This window comes from Lepisosteus oculatus, chromosome 17, assembly GCF_040954835.1.
Source record: "Lepisosteus oculatus isolate fLepOcu1 chromosome 17, fLepOcu1.hap2, whole genome shotgun sequence".
NCBI classification, from domain to species: domain Eukaryota; kingdom Metazoa; phylum Chordata; class Actinopteri; order Semionotiformes; family Lepisosteidae; genus Lepisosteus; species Lepisosteus oculatus.
Window position 1 is genome coordinate 19,314,112 of NC_090712.1, and position 22,759 is coordinate 19,336,870.

The 22,759-nt window shown below is 41.2% G+C and overlaps 2 protein-coding genes across 3 annotated transcripts; one reads left to right on the top strand and one right to left on the bottom strand.

Moving 5' to 3' along the window:
* Positions 1-821: 821 nt before the first annotated feature.
* fbxo9 (F-box protein 9) lies at positions 822-10,771 on the top strand. Its single transcript, XM_015363303.2, has 13 exons — positions 822-1,022; positions 2,271-2,345; positions 3,061-3,195; positions 3,958-4,015; positions 4,506-4,605; positions 5,797-5,927; positions 6,393-6,507; positions 6,745-6,863; positions 7,675-7,765; positions 7,879-7,974; positions 8,471-8,564; positions 9,869-10,023; positions 10,162-10,771. Exons 1-13 carry the CDS (start codon positions 1,020-1,022, stop codon positions 10,268-10,270), a joined length of 1,281 nt encoding a protein of 426 aa, XP_015218789.2. The 5' UTR covers positions 822-1,019; the 3' UTR covers positions 10,271-10,771.
* A 4,076-nt stretch (positions 10,772-14,847) lies between these two features.
* On the bottom strand, positions 14,848-22,084 carry LOC102686085 (glial cells missing transcription factor 1). Of its 2 annotated transcripts, none has more exons than XM_069179988.1 (6): positions 21,845-22,084; positions 20,811-20,917; positions 17,578-17,865; positions 17,294-17,406; positions 16,849-16,971; positions 14,848-16,137 (listed from the first exon to the last, which is right to left on the bottom strand). In XM_069179988.1, the coding sequence occupies exons 3-6, from the start codon at positions 17,723-17,725 to the stop codon at positions 15,502-15,504; spliced, it is 1,020 nt and encodes a 339-aa protein (XP_069036089.1). In that variant the 5' UTR covers positions 17,726-17,865; positions 20,811-20,917; positions 21,845-22,084; the 3' UTR covers positions 14,848-15,501. The 2 variants fall into 2 exon arrangements, with proteins under 2 accessions (XP_069036089.1, XP_015218200.1); XM_015362714.2 differs by having other exon boundaries at positions 17,578-17,830; positions 21,845-22,083.
* Between the last annotated feature and the right edge of the window lie 675 nt (positions 22,085-22,759).

The window sequence follows — 22,759 nt, forward strand, 5'->3', positions numbered from 1 at the left end:
AATACAAGGTCACCGTGGAGCTGGAGCCTAACCTGGCATGTAAATTGTGCAAAGCAGGGTACACCCAGTCAGTGCAGGGCACACAGTCACCAACACTCACACATGTCCACGGCTCCACACAGGACGCTCACAGACGTCTTTCAAACACAAGCACATCAGGACCAGGAACATGGCATCCTGCAATCTGTTTTATTTCTCTGTGATAAAAGCCACGGGTGTGTAAACTCACAGGCTGCAGTAGCAGACCAGCTGTCTTGGGCGCAAACAGGAACCCTCCCCAGGGCACAGTCACAGTCTTGACCCTTCTCAAGAGCTCGCCTCACCCGGGTGTCCACACTGGTTATTCTCTGAGCCGATTCTTAGCACTTATATGACTTGTGGTATATATATAAATGCGAAAGAACAAGTAATTGTTTTATTCCATGCTGAAAAGAGATTAAAGAAAACACAACGTTTCGGCCGTGGAGCCTTCTTCAGGTGTGAGCATTGAACTAAACCTGAACCACACCTGAACGAATTGTATACATGTCCAAGACGGTATATAATATTCTAAATTAGGTATTAACATAACTTTCCTTGATTTAAATTCTGCCTTTATATATCCTAACATATGGTCTTCTTTAATCGCTTTCTCACAGCGTCTAGAGGCGAAGAGAGACATTCATTTTCTTTTTTCAGGGTTTTAGGGTTTACTACGCCAGACGCGATCACATTGTGCACCGCGCAGACCCCACGCGTCCCCCGGCGCTCTGTCGAGCGGGCTGCGGGCCGCTTCGCGTCGCGCTCGGCTCTGCGTGTCCGCGCCGGCTCGCCGTCCCGTACGCTTCCGCGGAGGCGCCCTTCCCCTGCGGAGCTGCGCCGAGCCCCGCCAGCGACCGTCCGACATGGCTGCAATGTGGAGAGCTCGCAATTTCGCCCGCTGCGTCGTCCGCTTCTCCGACCGAGAACTGTACTAGACTGAGCCCGCTGAAAGAGAGGAGGAAGGGACCGACAGGAGACGCTCACGGCTATATCACGCAATGGTAAATAATACAACCGGGGTCGTTGCTGCGGCTCAAGTGTAAATCATAAACCAACTGGTGGCTCTGCATGACGTGTACCTAGGCGGTGTGTCAGTCACCTGGTGTTATTTACATCTCGGGTAACTATAAAAAGTAACACTGGTCAGCCTCGTACGCCAGTTTCTGCAAAGGTGCGCCTTCTGCCAATGTTGTTGGTTATTTCCACGCCATATATGTCTCGTTTTGAAGTGAATGCGGAATTGAGTTCGTACTTACAGTGAAGTTATACAAAGTAGTTGTTTGTGTAACTACATTATCTAACGTCTGCATGTTTCCCACTTGCAAGTCCAAGTATAAACGTCCTTATCTGAGCTACCAGATACTGATAAACTGCCGGACATGTCTGCTTACTGTTTACGCTACTGAATCTTGTTACAAAAGTATGAGGAAGCAGAATATATTCGTTGAAACTTTGAAACAGGTGAAACGTAAACGGTTTTCATGCTTTCCAATCAATACTATTTACAACTTGCAGATTCGAGTTTCAGCAAACTCGCTCATTTAATGCGGGGAAAGTAAGCTTAAACAAGCGAGCACCTACAAATATCTTGTTCGAATTTGACAATACTGTTTCTTAATTTACTAGCAATTATAAATACTAAAATACGACCGAAACCAGTACAAAGTAGAAACTGGGAAAGCAGATATACTTTATTATAACAGTTAAGATGCTTATCAGAGTGAAAGTGCTTATTATGTCAGACGTCTCTTAAGGATAGTTCGTTTAAACTCGACTATTAGATGAGTAACTTTGCACGTAATTACAACAAAAATTACTTAATTGCTGCATTGCATTTAAAAAAAACAAGAAAAAGTCCATCAGCAGTGAAATCGGTGTATATTTAATTTGCAAGTGTCTTATTAACAGGTCGTGCATTAGGTTTGTTTTCTGTGCTGTTGACAAACCTTGGTACTCTGTTAGATATGGATTATTGATGTGATATTCTAGGAAATACATGTACAGTCGCAATCAATGAAAATATATATACTCTTTGTTCAACCAAATATGTGATTTGGAAGCTGTTTCTCCTTTAAAACAGCCACCTGGAGAGTAGGCCCGACTGTTATACTGCAGGGCTTGTTGTGAGGCTCAAGGGACCTTCAGCTGAGGTCTGTGTATTCTCTATCCTCCCCCTGGGATGCCCAGACTAACATGTATACCTGTAACACATTGCATGTTTGCAAGCTCACGTGTCTTCATTTCAACAGGCAGAGGGTGAAATCAACTCTGCGGGTACTGTAAAAGTGGAAGAAAATGAAGAGTCAGGTGATTCTGACCTTCAGGTTAGTACCATCTCATTTTTTATGTCATGTGGTTCTTGAAATTCCTCAGTGTTCGGGCACGCATTCTTTATTAGGAACTGGTGTAAGAAAGATTCATTAGTGGTTCAGAAAGTGGTGCTGTTGTGGGTCTTTTTGATCTTGCTTCAGTACAGTCTGTAATACAGGCAAATATTCAATAAATTATCCCAAACATAGAACTAAACAACATTCGTTTGGAATTCCACTATGAAGCTGGAAATGTTGTGTTTGAGACAGATCAAAATCTAATATTGGCTTCAAGGCTTGATGTCTTATAGCCCTGAACTGACACAGGATTTTCCAACAAATGAGCAAAGCTCAAGTTTTCCACAATTAAGAATCAAATAACTCACCTACTACTCCAAAGCAACTCTTGAATTTCACATATACTTCTAGCTCATCGTGTAGAGCTTTTGAATGTGGTGTTTGCGGTGTGAGCTTCCACTTCGTGGTGAGCGTTGGACACGGATGGCACTGCAGAGTCCTTCTGGAGATCTCGAGGCACCTGCTTGTACTTCTTGGGTTGTCACCTGTAAAAAATACTTAGAACCTCAGATAGAAAAGTCAAGAAGACTGACTTACAGGGATGTGGAATGAAATGTGGACGGCGACTCGTCACAGAGCGTGGCCCGGTCAGGTGGCACTAAGGGTGACGGTGTGGTATAGAAGTCGACCCCCCGGTGTCTGGTGTCCGCAGGTGGAGCTCAGCGCCTTCCGGGCACAGTGGATGTCCGAGCTGATGCCTCCCGCCGGCTCCAGTGGTGCTAACAGGGGTCCGCTGTCACGCTCCGCGGATCTGAAACGGAAACAGGAGATGGCCCGAGAGGAAAAGGTAAAAGCAAATCAAAGCGGTTTGGCTTGCTGAAAAAGTGTGTGTGCATGCTGTACTGTATGAGCTCCTGATTGAGGAAGCATTAACCCAGCCGCTGGCATGGTCCAGCGGGCCGTGAATTTATTTTATGTGATATATAATATGATTTTATTATTTGCCCGTTATGCCCGGGCGGGTCAGGTGTTATTCAGCCCTCCCTGTCCTTGGTTTCCCCAGGAACCAATCCCATTTACACGAGGGGCTGGAGTCCACCCTCTCTCAGCCATCTCGACCAGATATTTAAACCTCAGCTTGCCACTTTCCTGGTGCTCTGCTATTGAGCAGCTGTTGGTCTGGTGATGCTCATCGCACTAAGAGTTCCTGTTTTGCGTAGGAAAGGCAGTTTACTTCTCTGCCTGCCTTAAGCGGTGCCTGTCCCAGTCCACAACTGGCATGATCCTGATCCCGCCCACCCTGTTTTCTGAGTGCGCACCAGGACGCCACCAGGCTGTCCTGTGGGTCCCGTCGGTCCCCCATCACCGCTCTGAACCAGACAGCCCTTCCATCCCTTTCACTGTGTCTCGCAGATGAATCCCTTTCTCCTCAGGCAGCGGCAAGCTGGCATAACATCGGCAGCCTAGTGTACAGCAAGTTCCCAGTCCACTTACTGGACCAAATAGTTTTGCTTTGGTCACTGGTAAGCAGTTGTTTACCAGTGACCAAATAACGTGTACATAATATAACGTGTGTGATAATGTATGTTGATTATGTGCCCTTTCTCAGGCCAGAGAACTGTTCCTGAAAGCAGTAGAGGAGGAGCAGAATGGAGCTGTTTATGAAGGTGAGTTAAGCAGTGCAGTTTTCTAAATGGGCACCACGGTGGCATTTAGTGCTTTAGTAAGTGCTGCTGCCTTACAGCTCTTGGGCCCAGGGTTTGTTTCTGGATTGGGACCCCTTTTGAGTGGAGTTTGCATGTCCTCCCTCTGTTACAGGCTTTCTCCCGGAGCCTCCCGCCCAGGGTGCAGGCCTGCTTTGTGCCCTATGCTTCTGGGACAGGCTTCGGGGTTGCTGTGACACTGTGACAAGAAAAAACAGCTTTCTGGTGGTGGATGGATGGGAGTTTTCTAAATGAGATTTGCTACCGAGAGACAGACATCACAAGTAATGTTACACCAGTCAGAGACACAGCTGTCTGAGGGTCTTTAGCATGGTCATCAACATTTGATATCCTGTATTTTCTCACATATTACTTGTGAAATCTGTAGAATCAAGATTGTTTAAACATGTTAAATGGGTGTTATTTAACCATGTGTAAAATCTTGTGGTTTCAGCTATCAAGTACTATCGAAGAGCAATGCAGCTTGTGCCTGACATTGAGTTTAAAATCAACTACACGCGGTCTCCAGATCCCGATGGAGTTGGTGTAAACTAGTATGTGAATTTATCAGTTATTAAAGGCATATTGAAAGGCTGTCTCTGGTGGAGTAATTGTAAAGTTGTAATCGTTGATGGTTTCTGTCATTGCAAATGCTAAAAAATCAACATAACTAATAATTATCTGAAATATACTACTGTCATTACATTATAAAAGTTTTTAGGAGCATTAGTATTTAAAATGATGTCAAACTTAGTATGTTTTAATGGCTGGGCTGTGGGATATGAAGGATACACAGATTCATACTATATGAAGATCTGGGACAAATATATTGAATGTTACAAATGTTGTAAATAAAGAGTAGTCTCTACCTTTATAGAAATGCAGTTAAGGTGGAACTATTGATCAGTACTGATGTAAGAAAATACCTAGTGATGAAGTGTGCTGGTGGTATCACTTAAAGGGGAACTGCGGTCTGATATTTAATTGGTTATTAAATCTTGATACCAAAATAAATTAATTGCCGTTATTAAAAAAAATGACAAACTTTGAATTAAACACAATGAACTTTGTGAAAGTACTGTAAGTTTACGTGTTGTCACAAAGCCCTGGTCTCGTCACGTGCGAGAGCGAGAGTTCCCACGAATTGCAAAGCACCTCAGCCCTTCCTGCTCGCTAGTCACTGTACTGACTAGTGTGATGCGAAGTACGAGCGACTTAAGTACAGGTTGTGCAGCAGATATTTAACCACAGAAGTGTTCAATGTGGTCTGCATGCAGAGTTAACAAGTAGGTTCCTTTTTTCGGAAAAAAAACGTCTTTAAGTCGAGAGCAATATTTTTAATGGATTAAAAGAGATGAATTCACATGTTTACAATGTAATAAGGCCGCATCATGTCACTGGAAGTTTTGTTGCCTCTTTCTGAGTCGCAGAACATGGAGGTTTTAGAAGTTACTGTGTGCGTTTTAATTTTATTGTGGTTTCTTTGTAACCCTGAAATATAAAAATAGCATTGCAGTTCCCCTTAAAATAACCAGTTACTTAAAATTGGCAAACTGAACAAAATGGTTAACCACTTGCTGTTAAAATTGGGTTAGCACTAACCCTTTAAATATCCAATTTTTATCAAGTGCCATGAAAAATACACTGCAAAATATATCCCAAATAACATCAATAACATTCTCTTTTAGCAGAAGCTAAAACTTTTTTTTCCCCAATGATTTCCGTATTTGTTTTGTGGTTTGCAGCATGGACGAGAATGAAAGTGATGGTGAGGTAGCTGATCTGCTGACCTATTTCCAGCAGCAGCTCACTTTGCAGGATTCATCTCTGAAGATCTGTCAGCCAGAAACTGATATAAGTCAGATGCACATTTCAGGTAAATCATCACCTATTCCATGAGTATCTGATCACAAAAACTTAGGAATTCTGTTTCCATTCTGCACTGCATGTCAATCAGTTCAATGTAGCAGAAAAGTGAAAAGACAGTATTAAAGAAACTGATTTATGAATGGAAATTCAAGTAAATATAATGGTGTATTAATATGGACGTTTTGTGCATATTTAATATACTATGACGTAAAGGAGGCTTCTCAAGAGCTGCATGAAAGTATGCCCATTTTTCTACACTTTAATAACTGTAATACTTTATCAGTACTGTGGAATGTTTTCACAGTCTGTTACACATGTATGAAACACGATTAGAGCACTTTTAAGGAGCACCTTAAAATAAACGATAAGTGTTTGTTTTACGTGTTTTGATGTAATTGGTGTTTGTGTAAGTTACTAGGAGGCTGTGTGGTCCTGTGCAGTTGATTGATGATCCCACTGGTTCTGTCACCAGCTCTGCCGTTGGAGGTTCTGATGTACATTTTCCGCTGGGTAGTGTCCAGTGACCTCGACCTCAGGGCACTCGAACAGCTGGCGCTCGTGTGCCGTGGCTTTTACATTTGTGCCAGGTATAAGCTTTGCAAATCTTGTCAACCACTTCTGCGTCAATGTCTAAAATCAGTGATAAGAGGTGTTATCAAGCAGTGTGGATAGGAAGATGGAAATAGAGGGGATCTGGTGCACTTTAAGAACAGTGAAAGCAAAGTAAATGCTTTGCCACTCACTCGGATGTTTTCTGCTTTAGTGTTCATGGTAACAGATGCCGGTCGCTTTAGAAAATATATTTTTAATCTGTACTTTTTCAGGGACCCGGAAATCTGGCGTTCAGCCTGTTTTCGGGTTTGGGGACGGAACTGCACCAAAACTAATCCATTTAACTCCTGGAGAGAGATGTTTTTGGAGAGGCCCCGTGTGCGGTTTGATGGTAATGTAGTGGGAGTTCATATTTTAACATGGATCTGAAAGCAGATGATTGATTCAATCATATTTCAAAAATCCATTTTTCTTTGTCCTATAGTGGCTGAGTGTACATGATGTAACAAATGTGCAATAATTCACTTAAGATACCTCACCAAAGTAGAACACAGGAAAGTTAAGGTGATGGAGCAAGGAATTAACCCAGCAGCTTTGCCAAAATGTCACAGAGCAAAAGAAAAGGCGTCTGTGGCACTGTTGATATCTCCTTGGTTAAAACTCAAGTGGCAGGATGGCATGACAACTACAGCTCCCAGATCCTGGGTTGGATATTGGAATGGGGTACCTACTGTGTGGAGTTTGCGTGTTCTTTCAATTTTCTTATGGATTTTCTTTGGGTGCTCTCATTTCCTCAGATCTTCCAGAGACCTTGTAGTAAAGTTATCTAAGGTCTCTGAATTGCTTGCTCATCTAGGTGTCCTTTCGGTGCATGTTCTGTGATTGGTTCCCATTCCTGGTCCTGTTGACCCACACTCCTGCTGGTTTTCATTCCAGCTGAGCCCTCAGTTACACAGTCAGTCCCTTCGTTGATTTAAGAGTGGTTTGCTCCGAGCTCTTAAACTTGTTTGTATTCTGTAAGTGAAATTCACCAGGACCAGGACTGAGAGCAGCTGGACTAGTGCCTGGTCAGGGAATCAGTATCACCTCGTATCCTGTGCTTCTTCAATAGGCTACAAGTAGCTTTGAATAAATGACTTTCTGATAATAGATGGTCAAAACCTAACTAGATGCAAAGGCCTTAATTTCGTGTGTCCTTCTAGGTGTCTACATCAGTAAAACAACTTACATCCGCCAAGGAGAGGAATCCCTGGATGGATTCTACAGGGCTTGGCACCAGGTGGAATACTACAGGTAGGCTTGTGTAGGAGTGAAAGAGCTGAGTTACCTTCTTCTTTACTGCATCTGTCTTCATAGCTGGTTAAAACTGTGAGGAAGACCTGACGCTGGTAACTGTTCCTGAACAGGTACCTGCGCTTCTTCCCTGATGGACAGGTGATGATGCTCACCACACCTGAGGATCCTCTCAGCATAGTTCCTCGTTTACGTAGTAGAAACACCAGGTAAAATGCATTTAAGACCAGCGCTTTAGGTGCTTTAGCTTTAGCAGAATTGAGGTGTTGAATGTATGGAAATATATTTAAAGAGAAGAGCTTTGTATTAATCCTACAAGTATTCTAAATGACTAGCAGGATAAAAAGTAAACTTTATTTTGTGTTGAAACTATTAGTTTACCTATTTTGCTTCAACATGTTTTTGGGTGTTCTGGGTATTGAGTATTGAGTTCCTGAAGTTATTCTGGATATATGAAATTCTGCAGACGCCTTTTTTTCTTTGACATGTTTCTCTGAAATTTCTTCTGGAAACGGGAACTTCCTGACAAGAGTTTGATAAGTGAGGATTAGAGACACTAATAACTCACTTGTTTCAGAACATATCCCACTTCTCTTACGTCTGCAGCGCACCTGCCCGATCTAGAAAATACTTTGTGTGATGATTCTTCGGTGGCAAAAGTGTTGCCGGCCTTCCGCACACTAAGTGTCCTTCTGTTCTTTTCAGAATGGAATCTGTCCTGCTCGGTCATTACCGTCTGTCCCAGGACACAGACAATCAAACCAAAGTTTTTGCTGTTGTTTCCAAGAGGAAAGATGAAGTAAGTGGAAACGCCTTTAGCTTTTTATTGACTAGTTTTCTGAACTAATCTACTTTGATACATAGATCTTGCATTTACTGTCATTGATTTGTGAAGTTTAAGCAAACCTTGTCTATTAGGCAACTAGAATAAGAAGAGCTTAGGTTCACCTGAAATATGTTAATTTTGCCAAGAAATACTGAATACTGTAAGGCAGTGGTTTCGTAATGAATCTTGTTTAAAATTAAATGTAAAAAAGAAGCTCCAATACAGAAAACTAGTAAACTTTTTTTCAAATTCCAAATGAATGCATAATTTCATAAGGTGTCTTGCACTGACTTACAGAGATGTAAACTGTGTACTTAATCCACAAGTTTCAAATAATTACTTTGCAAAACAAATCACAGTTCTCTCCATTCTTGTTAAAACCTTTGAATTTAATCATAGGTGACCTGTGGGCACAATTTTGATATGTACTTTACATTTTTAAAGAGCAAACTGAGGGCATGAAGGCGTATACAGTCAACAGAAGATGGATGGCTATACTTCAGAAATGAGTCCCATAACATATTTGTCCTTAAAACAAAGAAGCCCTTCAAGGTTATCGATATATGATGTAAAAGATGCGATGGAAAATTGAGAATAAAGAGAAGGAAGAGAGCTCTCTACAGAGCCAGACAGGGAAAGTGAACAGAGGCGCAAGTGAAAACAGCTTTTAGATTGAAACAAGGAAAAACATTGCAGGAGAGCTAAAAAACTTGTTCTCGCCAACCTCTCTTTAGCCAGTTGAGATGTTTTGCTACTTTACATTCTTGCATATTCGTAGTTATTTTGACTTCAAATTTTTCTCTAGGATATTAAAAACATTCTCATTTTCCACACTTCTGTTCTGAGGGGCTCCTTGGTTGTGTTGGCGTACGTTTTGAGTCATTATCATGCTGCTTCTTGAAGCGTAGCCCAATAAATATGGAGAAATTATCTTCTACGGAAATGTCTGTAAAACTTGGAATTCATTCTGCCTTTCCCACCATTAGTTACATTAGTAAAGACAAGTGAGTCACTTCCAGAGGTGGATATGCATATTCTAAGCGGGGTGTGGTGAAGAATATTGAGACGTGATCAAAACTGAGGTCCATCTTCAGCTGTGATAAGTCTGATTACATCACAATGAGGAGTGATATTAGAAGAGGGAGGCCTACTTCCATGTACTCCAGAAAGTCCTTTGAAAAATAAATTGCTCTGGACTGCCCTTACTCACTGTGACTCTCAGAGAACTGGGCCCTAGTGCAATCAAACCTGAGGCATTCCTGCTGGTGTTTTTCCAGAAACCTGCAGAGTATCAGAAGAGCCGATACTTTCGCCGCGGCCCCGTGCAGGACACGGAGCACAGCTTTCACGTGGGGCTCCAGCTCTGCTCCGGGGGACGGCAGCGCTTCAACAAGCTCACCTGGATCCACCATTCCTGCCACATCACCTACAGGTGAGCTGCTCCCCGCCTGGCCCGCACGAGCAAAGCTGTCGGCTGTGAATGGAATCCTCTTTAAGTTGTCCCGAATGAAGAGCAGAAACTTTGAAATATGGAAACGTGCCGTTATTTTTTTTTTAATTGCTGTTTCAGGTCAAGTGAAGAAACAGTCGTCACAGCATTTGAAGTCGACAAGATGTACACACCTCTGTTCTTTGCACGAGTTAAGAGCTACACTGCACTCTCAGAAAAGCCTCTCTAATGTGAGGAAATCGGAAGCTTTGCATTGCATGAGCATTCGCAGGCAAAAAAAGAAGTTGAAGCTATACCCCTTGCAAAATTCAGTTGACTGTCCCTTGTTTTATGCTGGATTATTATTTTTTGATGAATGTATAATGTGAATTTTTTGGCTTCTCTTGATTTGAAAAGTTTTAAGATAAGTTAGTTTTAACTTAATCAGTATGCACGCACAAGAACTTCTGGAGTACTTAGCAGGAAAAAGTAATTTATAATTCATCTGATTAATGTTTTTGTCACTACACTGAGTGGTGCCTATGTGCATCAGAATGTTCTGCACATAAAGTCCACATCTTTGTGTCCTGAGGAACAGTAAAGTGCAAGAAACGCCAGTAGCTTATAACTTCTGTCCACTTCATTCATACTTTGATTTTTTTCATATTAAGGATTGACTTTGCTATAGTCAAATGAGTGTAACACTGTTAATAAGTCCAGAGGAGCATATAATAAAGTTTTATCAACACAACATTCTCTCTTGGGATTTTCTGCTTCTGTCTACAGGAAGGGAAGGTCACAAATTAACTTTGTTTAGAAATTAAATGCGAAGGAATTAATATTAATGAATACTAATCACTTAATGTCACATTATATAATATGCACAAATATCAGGTGTTTAAAGGAAAATTTTAAACAACTGACCAAATTAAAACTGGCAAATTACAATGGAGAGGCACCTAATCTCAGTGATTTATTTTCTGGAGGGGTGGTGTGATTTTGCGACTTCACCACTGACTTATGCCACAAAATCTTATTTATGACACTCTCAATGGAGGAAGTGGGATGTACTTTGAACTCAAATATAGTTGGAGTAGAAATTAGTTTTAAATCCAGGAACAAACAGACCCTCACTCATCACAGGAGGATTGACGGCAGTCATACAGGGATACCTTCAAGAAATTCCTTCCGTGCCTTTCACACTACTTATTTCTCTGTCGTAATTGTGCAGTCATCTGAATCGGATCAGGCTAAACACTAAGGCCAAAATCATGGTGACCTCACACTGCATCTCCTTAAGGCTTCCTGAATCACAGCAGTTGACATAAGTGCTGGGTCTGGTGCCCCTTCCTCCCTGTAACCTGCATCGCACCCCTTATTTGCTGGCATAGGCTCCAGCTCCTCGTAACCCTGGAGTGAAGAAAGATTATTAGAAGACGAATAAAAGGGTGGGTGTTTTCATAGGATAAGCCTGTTAAAATAAGCTTGTGCAATGCTAATACTGCACTGGCACCTCTGGCTTGAACGAATCATGCCCCACCAGTCGTTGTGTCACCCCTGAATAACGGGACGTTTTGTTGTCCTCACTAGAATAGTATGCCTTATTGTAACTTGTTGGCTCAAAAGGAATTTAATCTACTGTACATGCTACTGTAATACCGAGTAGTTGTTCATACTGTGAATGAAATTTAAGATCTTGTGCGAATGAGAGTGAAACATGAGGAATATGTATTTATTTGAGCTTGGCTTAAAACACGCTTTGTATTTTTACTGTTTATGATGCCTGCATTGGTTACGTGTCCACAGGCCTGCATTGGAATTGCTTTGTTTAGACAGCTGTAGGTTAAGCATGAAGGCAGCGGTATATTTTGGGAAACAAATCGGCACCGAAAGGCTTAGGAAAAGACAGAGTACATCTGGATTACACACAGGTGCGAGAAACTGTCAGGCTGGCAGAATGGAATCCAAAAAAGTCGATGGAAAGTCACCTGGGAGGTGGCGATTGTGCAGCCTTAGCTCATGCACAGTATGCAAAGGAACAAATAAAGGTTAAATTCCAGGTTGAAGGAATTTAAATACAAAAAATTATGTTTTATGTCAGGCAGAAATAAATACAAAAAACATCTGGGATTTTGCTGTGAGCAACTTCAACACCTGAAGAACTCTCAAGAGCTGAAACCTTGTGCGGCTCGTTTTTTCTTTTCAGCGTGGAATGGACCTGGTCTTGTTCCACTGAAGCTGACGCAGCTCCCCACTCGCGCCTCCAGTGCACGGCACGCCTGTGTTACCCAGTGCTTTCACCAGGTGGCGCCAAAGCAAGCTGTTTGACGTGTGGGTTTTACACTAGTGCTTTATTCCAAACGTTTGTTTTAAAATCTTTTGAAATAAACAGAATTCACACAACTAAGCAGATAACTAAAGTATTTAAAGCTGTTATTCTGGAACAAATAATTAGAAGCTACAAGGTGGTATGTTTAAGTATGCGGATAGGAAGTACTTCTTCACACTGAACAGTGTCTGGAACCCTAGGCCTTTCTGTAGAGATTCAAAAATAATTACCAACATTTACAAAACGTAATGCCTCATTTAGGTTGTTACTTCATTTGATAAAGTTGGTTTATCACAAATATGTAAAGGTCACAGAGCTTTTCTTAAGGGTAGATTGCATGTGTTAAGTATGAAAGTTGGGTAGTTCAATATACGTGACCATCGTATTGCAAAAGAATGATAATCAAGTTCAAGTTCAAATAACCTTGACTTATTTAGCACGCGTGGCTAAATTAGCTAACTAAGTCTTGCTAAAATTATAAATTATGATGAACTTTCTCTTAAATGTTAATGATTCCCCACAGATTTTCAGCAGTGGTAACCCACGTATTTATAATTTTTAGCAAGACTTAGTTACCTAATTTAGCCACGCGTGCTAAATAAGTCAAGATCAACATGATCTTTAGTGACTGAGCTGTGAAGCCTTGAGGATCAGAGCCGTCACTACAAGGGATGCCGACCATTTCCATAATACAAACACTAGGCTGTCATCAGTCATTCGTACAGTTTGAACATGAAACATGGAAGAGGTAAAAAGTTCACATCCTGCTCCCTTACCACCGAACCCTTAGTTTCTAGTACAAAGCTCAAAAGTAGTTAAATGGGAGGAATTCAATTTCATTGTGTAAAGCCGACAACCGATTGTAAGGAAGATTAGGCACCAGAGCCATTCAGCCGTGTGATGTTACCAGTAATCACAGAGACCTCTGGAGCCATACCTCATTGTTATGACTGGATCTCTACAGGAATAATATAAGAACAGGGATGAGCAAACAGCCACTGAGAGTAACAAGCCGATCCTGCAGGACGATAAGGAAGAACTGTAATACAAACACACGTAATCTTGCAATGTGCCAACATTGATTAATGTTTCAATAGATGAATGTTTGATTGTGGTCTGCTCCTACTCTATAACAAGTATGGATGCTCTGGGTTGAAATACTTTACTGAGACAAATGCTTTGTGTCCAAGACTTGCTTTCAGGCTTAAATTAGCTGTGTGCTCTTGTACATTTCTCCAGCCCAGACTCAGGAGTGATTTTCCCATTACTTTTGAAACCTTTGCCGCTTACCCACAGGATGGCTCGCTTCTGTTTTATAGTTCTGCCCACACACCTGTGGCTCTTGATTCCACCTTAGTGTCTAGACTACATTGAAATTCTTAATTGTACTAACAATTTACTTGACTGGAGCCTTTGGGTGTTTTCTTTGTACTCAAATGTTGATCTTAACTTCCTGGTGGAGGGCAGTAGCCGAAAATGGTCACGTTTTTTCCCTGCCGAAAACAAAAACTTTTAAATTAATCCTGTTATCACGTCAATTAAATGTTTGATGTTTGGACTGAGAGCTGGGCCGAAAAATCAGTGTTGTGGAAACCCATGATATTTCCTGACTTGACTGTTGATGTGTATCAGTGCCAGTCCTGAGTGAATTTTAATCAACAAAATTTAGCCATGTATCAGATTATATCAGATGGAAGTATGGGAAAGAGCTTTGTCAGAAAAACACCCCCATTTTACCAAGAATCGTGGGAGAATTTAGACTGTTTCTTTATGACGCAGGTGTTCACTGCATGTGCATAAATGCATACAAATCTGACACAGCTTGGTCTGTGGTCCCTAAACCAGTTTTGCTGGCTTAATGTAAAAAGTATGTTTTCCCCGTGATGCTCTGGGCTGATAAGCAGAAGTGCAATTCAAAACAATGGAATCTCCCCTCCTCCTGCTGTGTTCACATTTCTTCCTGTCTTTTCTTATCTTTGGTGTCGGAGTCTCAAAAGTTGTTCTGTTAACCGTGCATGGGGGGGGAACGAAGCAGCCAGCATTGTACCTCTGTAGCATATTTTCACTTTTGCATTATAAATGTGCCACTTGGGTTTGGTTGAAGAAGTCTGTCCTTTGACAAAGTGTTTCAGGGGAACACATTGGGTGTTACTTTACGTGCTGAAATGACTTTTAAAGCCAGAGCTCATTCCAGCTGCTGCAGCATCAGACTTGCAGAAATGGGTGACTCTGGTGTTGTGTGCGCCAGCCCCCCACCACATCTCCTCTCTGTCCCTCAACAGACCACGGGATATTGGAAAGGTTTTGTTGATGTGCAAGTTGGGAAGGTCAGAAGGTAGTAATGATTAATAGTAAGAGAAAGATGGTATATTCCCTTCATTGTGACACAGAAGTGAATTTCAATGTGACAATTTTACCAAGAAGAACATAGGGTCTATTCCTGACTTTTTTTCCCTGGTCGCTCCAGAACACACCTGAATAATCGGTGACGTCAGTGGTTCAGGTGGAGGTCTCTGTGTGCACATTTATTAAACACAACAAACGCGATACAAGATAGCACTTAAATCCTTCATCATCCAAGAATCAAAAACAACTCAGAGTGTCTGTCAGATAAAAGAGTCCATTCAACCTCTTCTGCCAAGAATCCAAAAGCATGAGAGGGTGATGGATGGCAATAGCACAAACATCAGTTCACAGCTGGCTTTTACCCATTATTGCAGTTGCCAGTATGTCTTTCAGAAGTGGTTTAATGCACAGTGAATAATCTAGAGCCGAGTTTCTTGGCTTCATTTGAGAAGAAAATGGTTTATATTTTTCAACCGAGACACCAATGAACTCCATTCCATTTGGCCAATTCAATTGCTCTCATGGGTGTCTGACATCTGACCGTATGGAAAGATTGGTTTTGCATGGAAGAAAGCCAATAATACTGACAAACAGTAGTTCGGGTATAATTTAGAATGAATGAGAAGAAATTTCCTTTCTCAATGCAACACCTAATTCATCATACTGCAGTGTATATACAAAAAAACATCAAATACATTGGCAATAAGTACATGATTTAAAGCAAAAAATGCTTTTCCCTCTTAAAATTAATTGCATTGTGTCAGAGTAATATTATATTTAAATGTTTTTTCCCATTGGGGTTTTGCTTAACTCACAAAGTATGCTCTTTCCTCTGTGGCATGACAAGTACTGGCAAGTCTTCCTTCAGAAAAGCTCTGCTCATTTGGTTTCATTATCTGCAAGGGTGACGGGGGTATTGAATGGCTGAGATTCTGTTTCTGAAAGTACAAGTCCTCTTCAAGATGTCTGTCTGTGGTGAGAAAAGTGCTGTCAGGGATCCAGAGCTGTTTTCTCTCACACTCACCCAAACTGCACAGCGGGCCAAAGTCTGAACTCGACCCATATAAACTGTTTTTTGGTACAATGGGCTGAATATTCTGTAGTGAGACATCTAAGAAGTTTTGTGAACCACTAAATTCATAAGTGCTTCCATAGTCCTGCATACGTCCATGTGAGGGTTTGCTTGGGCCAGTGTAGGTTTGGGCTATCTTACTCCAGGGCTCCTCATAGTCATGTCCACCTGCAAACTGGACACAGGGACCATAACACCTGCCAATGTCCATTTCCAGTGGGCTTTCAGCTGTGTAAGATATTATTGCATTCCCAAAGCTCCTTGGGCAAGAAATACTACGTCTTTTGTCCACATTGTTTTGATAGTGGTCTGGGATGGGTGATACAGAAGAGAAGGTGACATCTTGACTTGGTGCCATACCTGGAAAATGCTAATAAAACAAGACAAAGTGTCAGCTGGAATCACGGCACCATGTGCTCTTACTGGCCAAGATCTTAGGAATCACATGAACAGACTGTTGAAAACTACTAGAATGTGCATGTCTCACACACCATCACTCTGATCACAACCTGTGTCACTCACAGGGGGATGGGATTAGGCTGCACACCCCAGAACACTGTGGAATACAGGCTTGCAGGTGCTTGCAGAACCCCACTGTGTGGTTTAGGTGAGATTCCTAGTAGTTTGGCCAGTGAGTGCACAATATAAACATTGGAAATTCACTGTCTGCTCTCTTAACCATATGCTTATGACTTGGCAGTTGGAGCAGTACACCTGTGCTTGTGTGATCTATTCTGTTCACTTTGCAAAGCTTTAGCTGACAGAATGCAGTATCTTTAAAGAGTGAGACAGTCAGCCTCAGGGAAATGACATCCTGGTGACAGGGTGAAATATGTGAGTCTCCTAAAGCTTAATTACTTATGGTGAGAGAAAGCCAATCAAACAATATTTAAAAATTCTTTAAAGTGAGTAAATAAACATTAAAGCAGCCCACACAAATGAAAAAGCAGCACATACAATTCAGAGATTTCCTAGAGGTCATGGATGCCCAACATTCCTGCTCGGCTGAAATGAAAAGTTCACTGATACTTGTAAGACCCACCCAACCGCATCCTTTGTAAAGAACTCAGTTTGATCATACCTCCTCATCCCGCATTTTATTGAAATTAGAGGACTTCAAGGGGCTGATTTTTCTTCGACCCAGTTTTCTAGCCTCTGCTTCCAGTTTAGATTCCGGCTTGGGGTGGTCATGCTGTCCTTTGGACTAAATCAGAATAAAAAGGAATACTGTCATAAGAACAACTAACAGCCATGTACCTCACTGTTCACACCTCTAGACATCTTAATATAAAAGAAATCATGATGCAATACCCCAAATTGAATTATCTGTGGTACATACAAATTGCGGTACATCCAAAATATTTGTGAATAAAATGGAACAGTAAAAAGCCACAAACATATATTTTCCTAGCCCACAAAGTAACCTTTGTTACATATGAGAAATGTTGCCTTTTCATTTGTAGAATTGTTGTTGCACTAACAGCACAAATCAATAATCCTGGGGATCAATTTGTTTCATTGCCCACCTGAAAAAATATATATGGTCCTTCTTGTCTCCAGAAATTGGTGACAGGGTATCCACCATTTCCTTTACAGCACAGTAGTCTCAGAGGTGCATTGCAGTTTGGACACTCCTTTTCTAAAACAGAGAAATTGAAATATTGAATCATCTTCAGCAGGTGCTTTTTACATGTGTATTCCTATCTGAAGGATTCCTATCTGAAGTTATTTGCTAAACAATGAGCACTAACATTGGCCCCTAGAGATTTTCTCACTACACCTGTCTGAGATGAGGACTGGCTTCTCTTACTCTGCTGCTTCTGCCTGGCCTTGTCGCAGATGGCCGGCCTCAGGTGGATCTCCCTGCTGTCCGCGGTGGTGCAGTTGTTGCTGCAGACCACCACCCCCAGACAGGACTTCTTCAGGATGCGGGAGTTGTGGTTGTTGGTGTTCTTCATTGCCCAGCCACTCAGGTGTCTCTGTGCGTTCTTCTCCTCCGAGCTGTAGACCAGTTTGACATAGGAGTCTGTCCACTCCTGGAACACGTCTGTCTGCTTTACAGCCTTCAAACAAAGAGACGCTGGACTTAATCCTGCACCTGGAATGAATGAGTTCAGGACTCATGTTCCTTTTCTTGTTTTTTGGTCTGGTTTCAGGACGTCCTGGCTGAGCTTCACACTTCTCATAGGACGAGTAAGACACATTCTCTCTTAATTGTCCTTTCTGTTGATGTAACAAAACATGCTGTTTGACCAGGGTTATAGCAGTTTCTATTCTCCTAGTTCTGAATGTGTTATTTCCTTCTAGATCAAATAATAAGTATAAGATCATGAGAGGGCAGAAGGGTTTGCATTAGTGCCTCACAGTACAGGGCCCCTGGGTTCTGTTCCCAGTTTCAAATCTGTGTGGAGTCTGTATGTTCTTCCCATCTTCGAGTGAATTTCCTCTAAATGCTGCAGCTTCTTCCCAGAGTCCAAAAACATACTGATAGGTTAACGAACTTCTGGGAAAATTAGCCCTGGTGTGAATGGGTTAGGGTTAGGGAAGAAGGCTCCACAGCCAAAACATTGTGTTTCCTTTCTTCTCTTTTCAGCAGGAATAAACCTGTTACCTGTTCCTTTGCAGCCTGCGCATACTGACGCAGCTCCCCACCTGAACTGCTTCAGCCTAGTGTGAATGTGTGCATGCCTGTGCCTGTTTCTCTGTGTGTCCTGGGATGGACGTGGAAGTGATTGAAATGAAAGAACCGGCTAGAAACAAGATGGACAGAGGAACATAAGCAAGACGGCAAACAAGAAGGGCCCCTCTGACCCCTTTGGTAGTTCCAAGCTAAATGATGCCAGGATCTCATCCAGCCATTTCTTGTAGGAAACCAGGCTATCAGCTGGGTATCTTGTTCCAGACTTCCACAACCCTTTAGGTAAGGAAGTGCCTCCCGTTCTCAAGTTTAAAAGCACTTCCACACACTGTACAGTACCTTCCACTGGTGTCCACTGCTAAGAGTATTTTATTTGTTATTTTGATTTAATATTGTTCAAAATTAATACCCAGTGCTGTTTCTTTAATTTAATATGGCTTCAACAACATAGGAACAGTTACAGAAGAGAGAGGCCCATTCCTGTTCATTTGCTAAAGGATATTTGTCCATTGTCTCTGTAGCCAGATGGCTTAATTACTCTGACTTATGAAAAAAAAAGTTTTATTCCTTTTAAATTGGACATGTAGGGCTTTGTAAAGTTATACTGAAGAACAAGTGTAGTAGAATCAAAAACTAGTGTTTGACAAGGGCGTGGTTTTGTCAGAGGAAGCCACAAATCTGTGCGTCAGCTTCCTCAAGGTATTTAAATTAAGCAGCATGGATGACATCGTCGACACTGTCTCCTTGTTTAGAGAACAGTGGTTTTGCTCAGCTTCAGAAAAACAGAAGCCCAGAAATAAACGAGTAGCATAATCAGTACGCGTTAGCGGCAAACCGGTGTGAAAGGCGAGTCAGGTGTGGCTGAACTGAAGAAAAACAGACAAGGTAATTAAGGGTATTTAACCATTGAAACAGAAGCTTCCGGAAAGGGAAGGGCTTTCACCATCAGGAATACGGTAAAAATTGTAACTCATTCTGTTTATTTAGTGATGCTGTCGTTTCAGCATCGTTTACACCATCATTAAAGGCCAGAAAGGGATTTCCGAGCAGTGAAACCCCACAAAATCACCCAGTAACCCAGAATTACCCACTCGTCCAGTCGACAAATTGTCTTGGGGATTTAATTTATTCAGCAAACAGGACTTAACATCATTTTAAAACAAACAAACAAAAAGTTTGAAAAAAAGTAAGTACTTGGGTTATGAACTCTTTATGGGTACAATTCGTATATTTGTCTGAAACGTCCGGTCGGTATGATTCGCATCTGTATGGAACCCCCCCACACACACACAATCTCTATGGCAGTATAATTAACGATTACAGCTTCTTGAACATGATCCGTACTATTGTCGCCTGGAATGAAAATGAAGGACAGAAAGGGCAAGGAATATAATTTGTAATGCAGGAGGTTTTCTGCAATGTTCCTTGTCGTTTCAACACATAATCCGACAAGGTGCCGTTCAGTTACAAGCCAGTGACTGGCAAGAGCCGCAGGTCGGACCTGTACAGGGGGCAGGGCTGTGTGTGAGGCAGCCGAGCTCCCGCAGGCGTCAAGGTGTGATGAGAATCTAAGACATTTTCACTCGCTTTTATTAGGGGTGGAAGTGACATATTTGTAAACGTTATTTTCTTTATTTGATGTAAAGCAGCAGTATAGGTGCTAGACATTTGCTAGGTTCCACTCGAGTTAACGCGGGTTTGATAAAATGCCGATGTTAATTTTTCTTGTGTTTTGGTTAGTGCGATGCAAATCGAATACCTGTTTTGTAGCTTTTACTCCTGTTGGCTTCCACGTGAACCTTTTTTTGTGAGCCAAGCGATAAAACCTGCATTAAATCTTCAAAACCTCTGTAAAGCAATAGCTGTAAAAACGTAGCACGATACTTCCCCCTAATATTGTTATTTTTGTACAGGTAAGATTTATTTAATTATGCCTTAATATTTGATTAAATATAATGGTCCCGTAATCTGTGGGTAAATGATTTTCTTAAATACTTTTTTACGATTTGATCTGTTGTTATCTTAGTGATATGAAGTGATGAACATGACCGATTTATTCCCTATCCAAGTAAAGCAAGATTCATGGACATTTTCATGACCACTTTTTTGGTATTTATTTCTCTGAAACTGCCTGTTTTGCTGATACTGGTAATTTATTTCTTAATTAATTTCTAGACAGGAATGTATATAGTTCTTTATTTGGAAATGTGCATGTCTAGTTACAGAACTTCTACAGTGTCAAGACAGTGTGGGCAAATTTAAAAAATCCTTTTTAAGCAGAGGTCAAATACTATGCTGCACATCAAAACATGCATAGAGCCGTTTTGGTTTAGTTTTCTATTTTAATGTAAATTCTTGTCAAAGAGTCTGCAGCTGGGTAGCAGGTTGTGTTGTACTGTACTCACCTGAGGGAGGCTGATGTCATTAATGTCCCAGGTTCTGTCCATGTGTGAGGGAAATTGCTCTGTCACTGTTATCTCACCAGCACTGTCTGACATGTTCACACACAGGGCTCCACAGTTAAGGAAATAAAAAGAAATGTATGACTGTGAAACTCCACAACTTCAAGTCATATGATACTGATAAGCATAAACAATATTCTGCATGCAAAACCTGTTTGGGTACTTGACTTGTAAACAGCTCGTTTTTTTTTCCCACCAGAGAGTGACAGACTTTAGTTTAGTATGTGAGACAACATCAAAATCAGGCACTGGTTAACTTGATAACAAGTGCATAGGGCTTTCAATTTATGGTATAGACCTTCCTCTCAGAAACCCAGAAAATTCAGCAGAAAAAACGAATGTCATTTTTTAGTGATTCGATTGATAACATCTTTTCTTCTTAGTCCCTTCATATTTCTAATGTGTGTCACTGCAAAAAACATATACAACGGCAAAAGGAATTGAGATCCTTTCACTTCAACACAACATTGGTAACACTGTGAATCCCAGATATTGACCTGGTCCAGGATCTGTCTGTGCTTGCAATCAAGTTCCATGAAGCACTTCAGCTGTGCCAGAATGACAAAGTGTTATTTATTTATTTTTATTTTTTTAAATGTGCCATCTACCACAATATCAATAGTGTTACTTCATCATCTAACAGATTATGGTCAATTGCTTTTGCCAATTACTAAAAAAGCTGCGATAGACGCTAAACTGCATTACATTTAAGACTGGGCTAGAAAGGCTATGATAGCACATTCCATAAACCCCCAAATTTCAGTGAATTTACAGAAAACATCTCTTTGCGTACTTCAAGACATCGCTGAATGAGATTCGGGATGAGATGTGGACATGATGGAAAAACAAGAGCCAATCATTTCTGTTTGAACTGGTTTCATTTTGCCTGTTCTCACAGGAGGACAGTGTACTATTTAACAGTAAGTATCTATTAAAAGTGTTCACACAGTAGTATTGTAAATCATGCTGGTACGTACCTCATTTATTTAGATGATGGGGGGATTACTGTCTCTTCTTGAGCATTCAGACAGGGATATCTGCGCTCACCGGCTCCCACCTGGAATGATTACAGTGCTCTTACCTGTAGGAGTCAAGAAGGCTCAGTGCCCTGCCCATCAGGCTGTTCTCAGATTACAGCAAGTGCCTGCCACTGGGACACGAGTGACAGTCCAGCTCTGCAGTTCCTTTCCACTTCATTTAAAGATCAGCGTTGAACATGCATTTAAGTGTTGAACAACGATATACAGGTACATGCTGAAATAATGATGACTTAATATTATCTGATTATTAATGATCAAATGAGAGGTCTGTGACTTTGAGTAGGATGTGTTTCTTCTGGGAGCTAGCATTAATGCTTACGGATGTAGACAAAAACATAAAGACATAAAATAAATTATCATGAAAAAAATAAAAATGACTTTTTTTTTCTTCTTTTTTTTATGATAAAGATATTCTGGAATGCAATGGAATATAACACCAGGAAAGTACCTGTATCAAGATCTGTTATGTTTTGTTTGTAGGAATAAAGTAATCTATAGTAATTAATTTTATGTGTATTAAAAAATACTAATGTATTTTTTGCTAAAAAGTAACATCAGTATAGTGCATCCACCTTGTCTAAAGGCAGGGCCTGGTATTTGCATTCACATAAATGTGAGCTGAACGGCAAAACAGGACTAATTAAGGATTCAAGAAAAACACCTATCTTTTCTGTGTGAGGATTAAAACAAGATTTCTGCAGTACCGCCAGAGAGGAGTGGGACCGAATCTAAATCTTTGGCAACCAAGAGAGAAAATGAAACGATCTAGCAGAGCCAGTGAAAAGACAAGGTTATCCTGTCCAGACATGAACCTCTGTTCATTTTATTTTCTTTTTGAAACTTCTAGGAAAA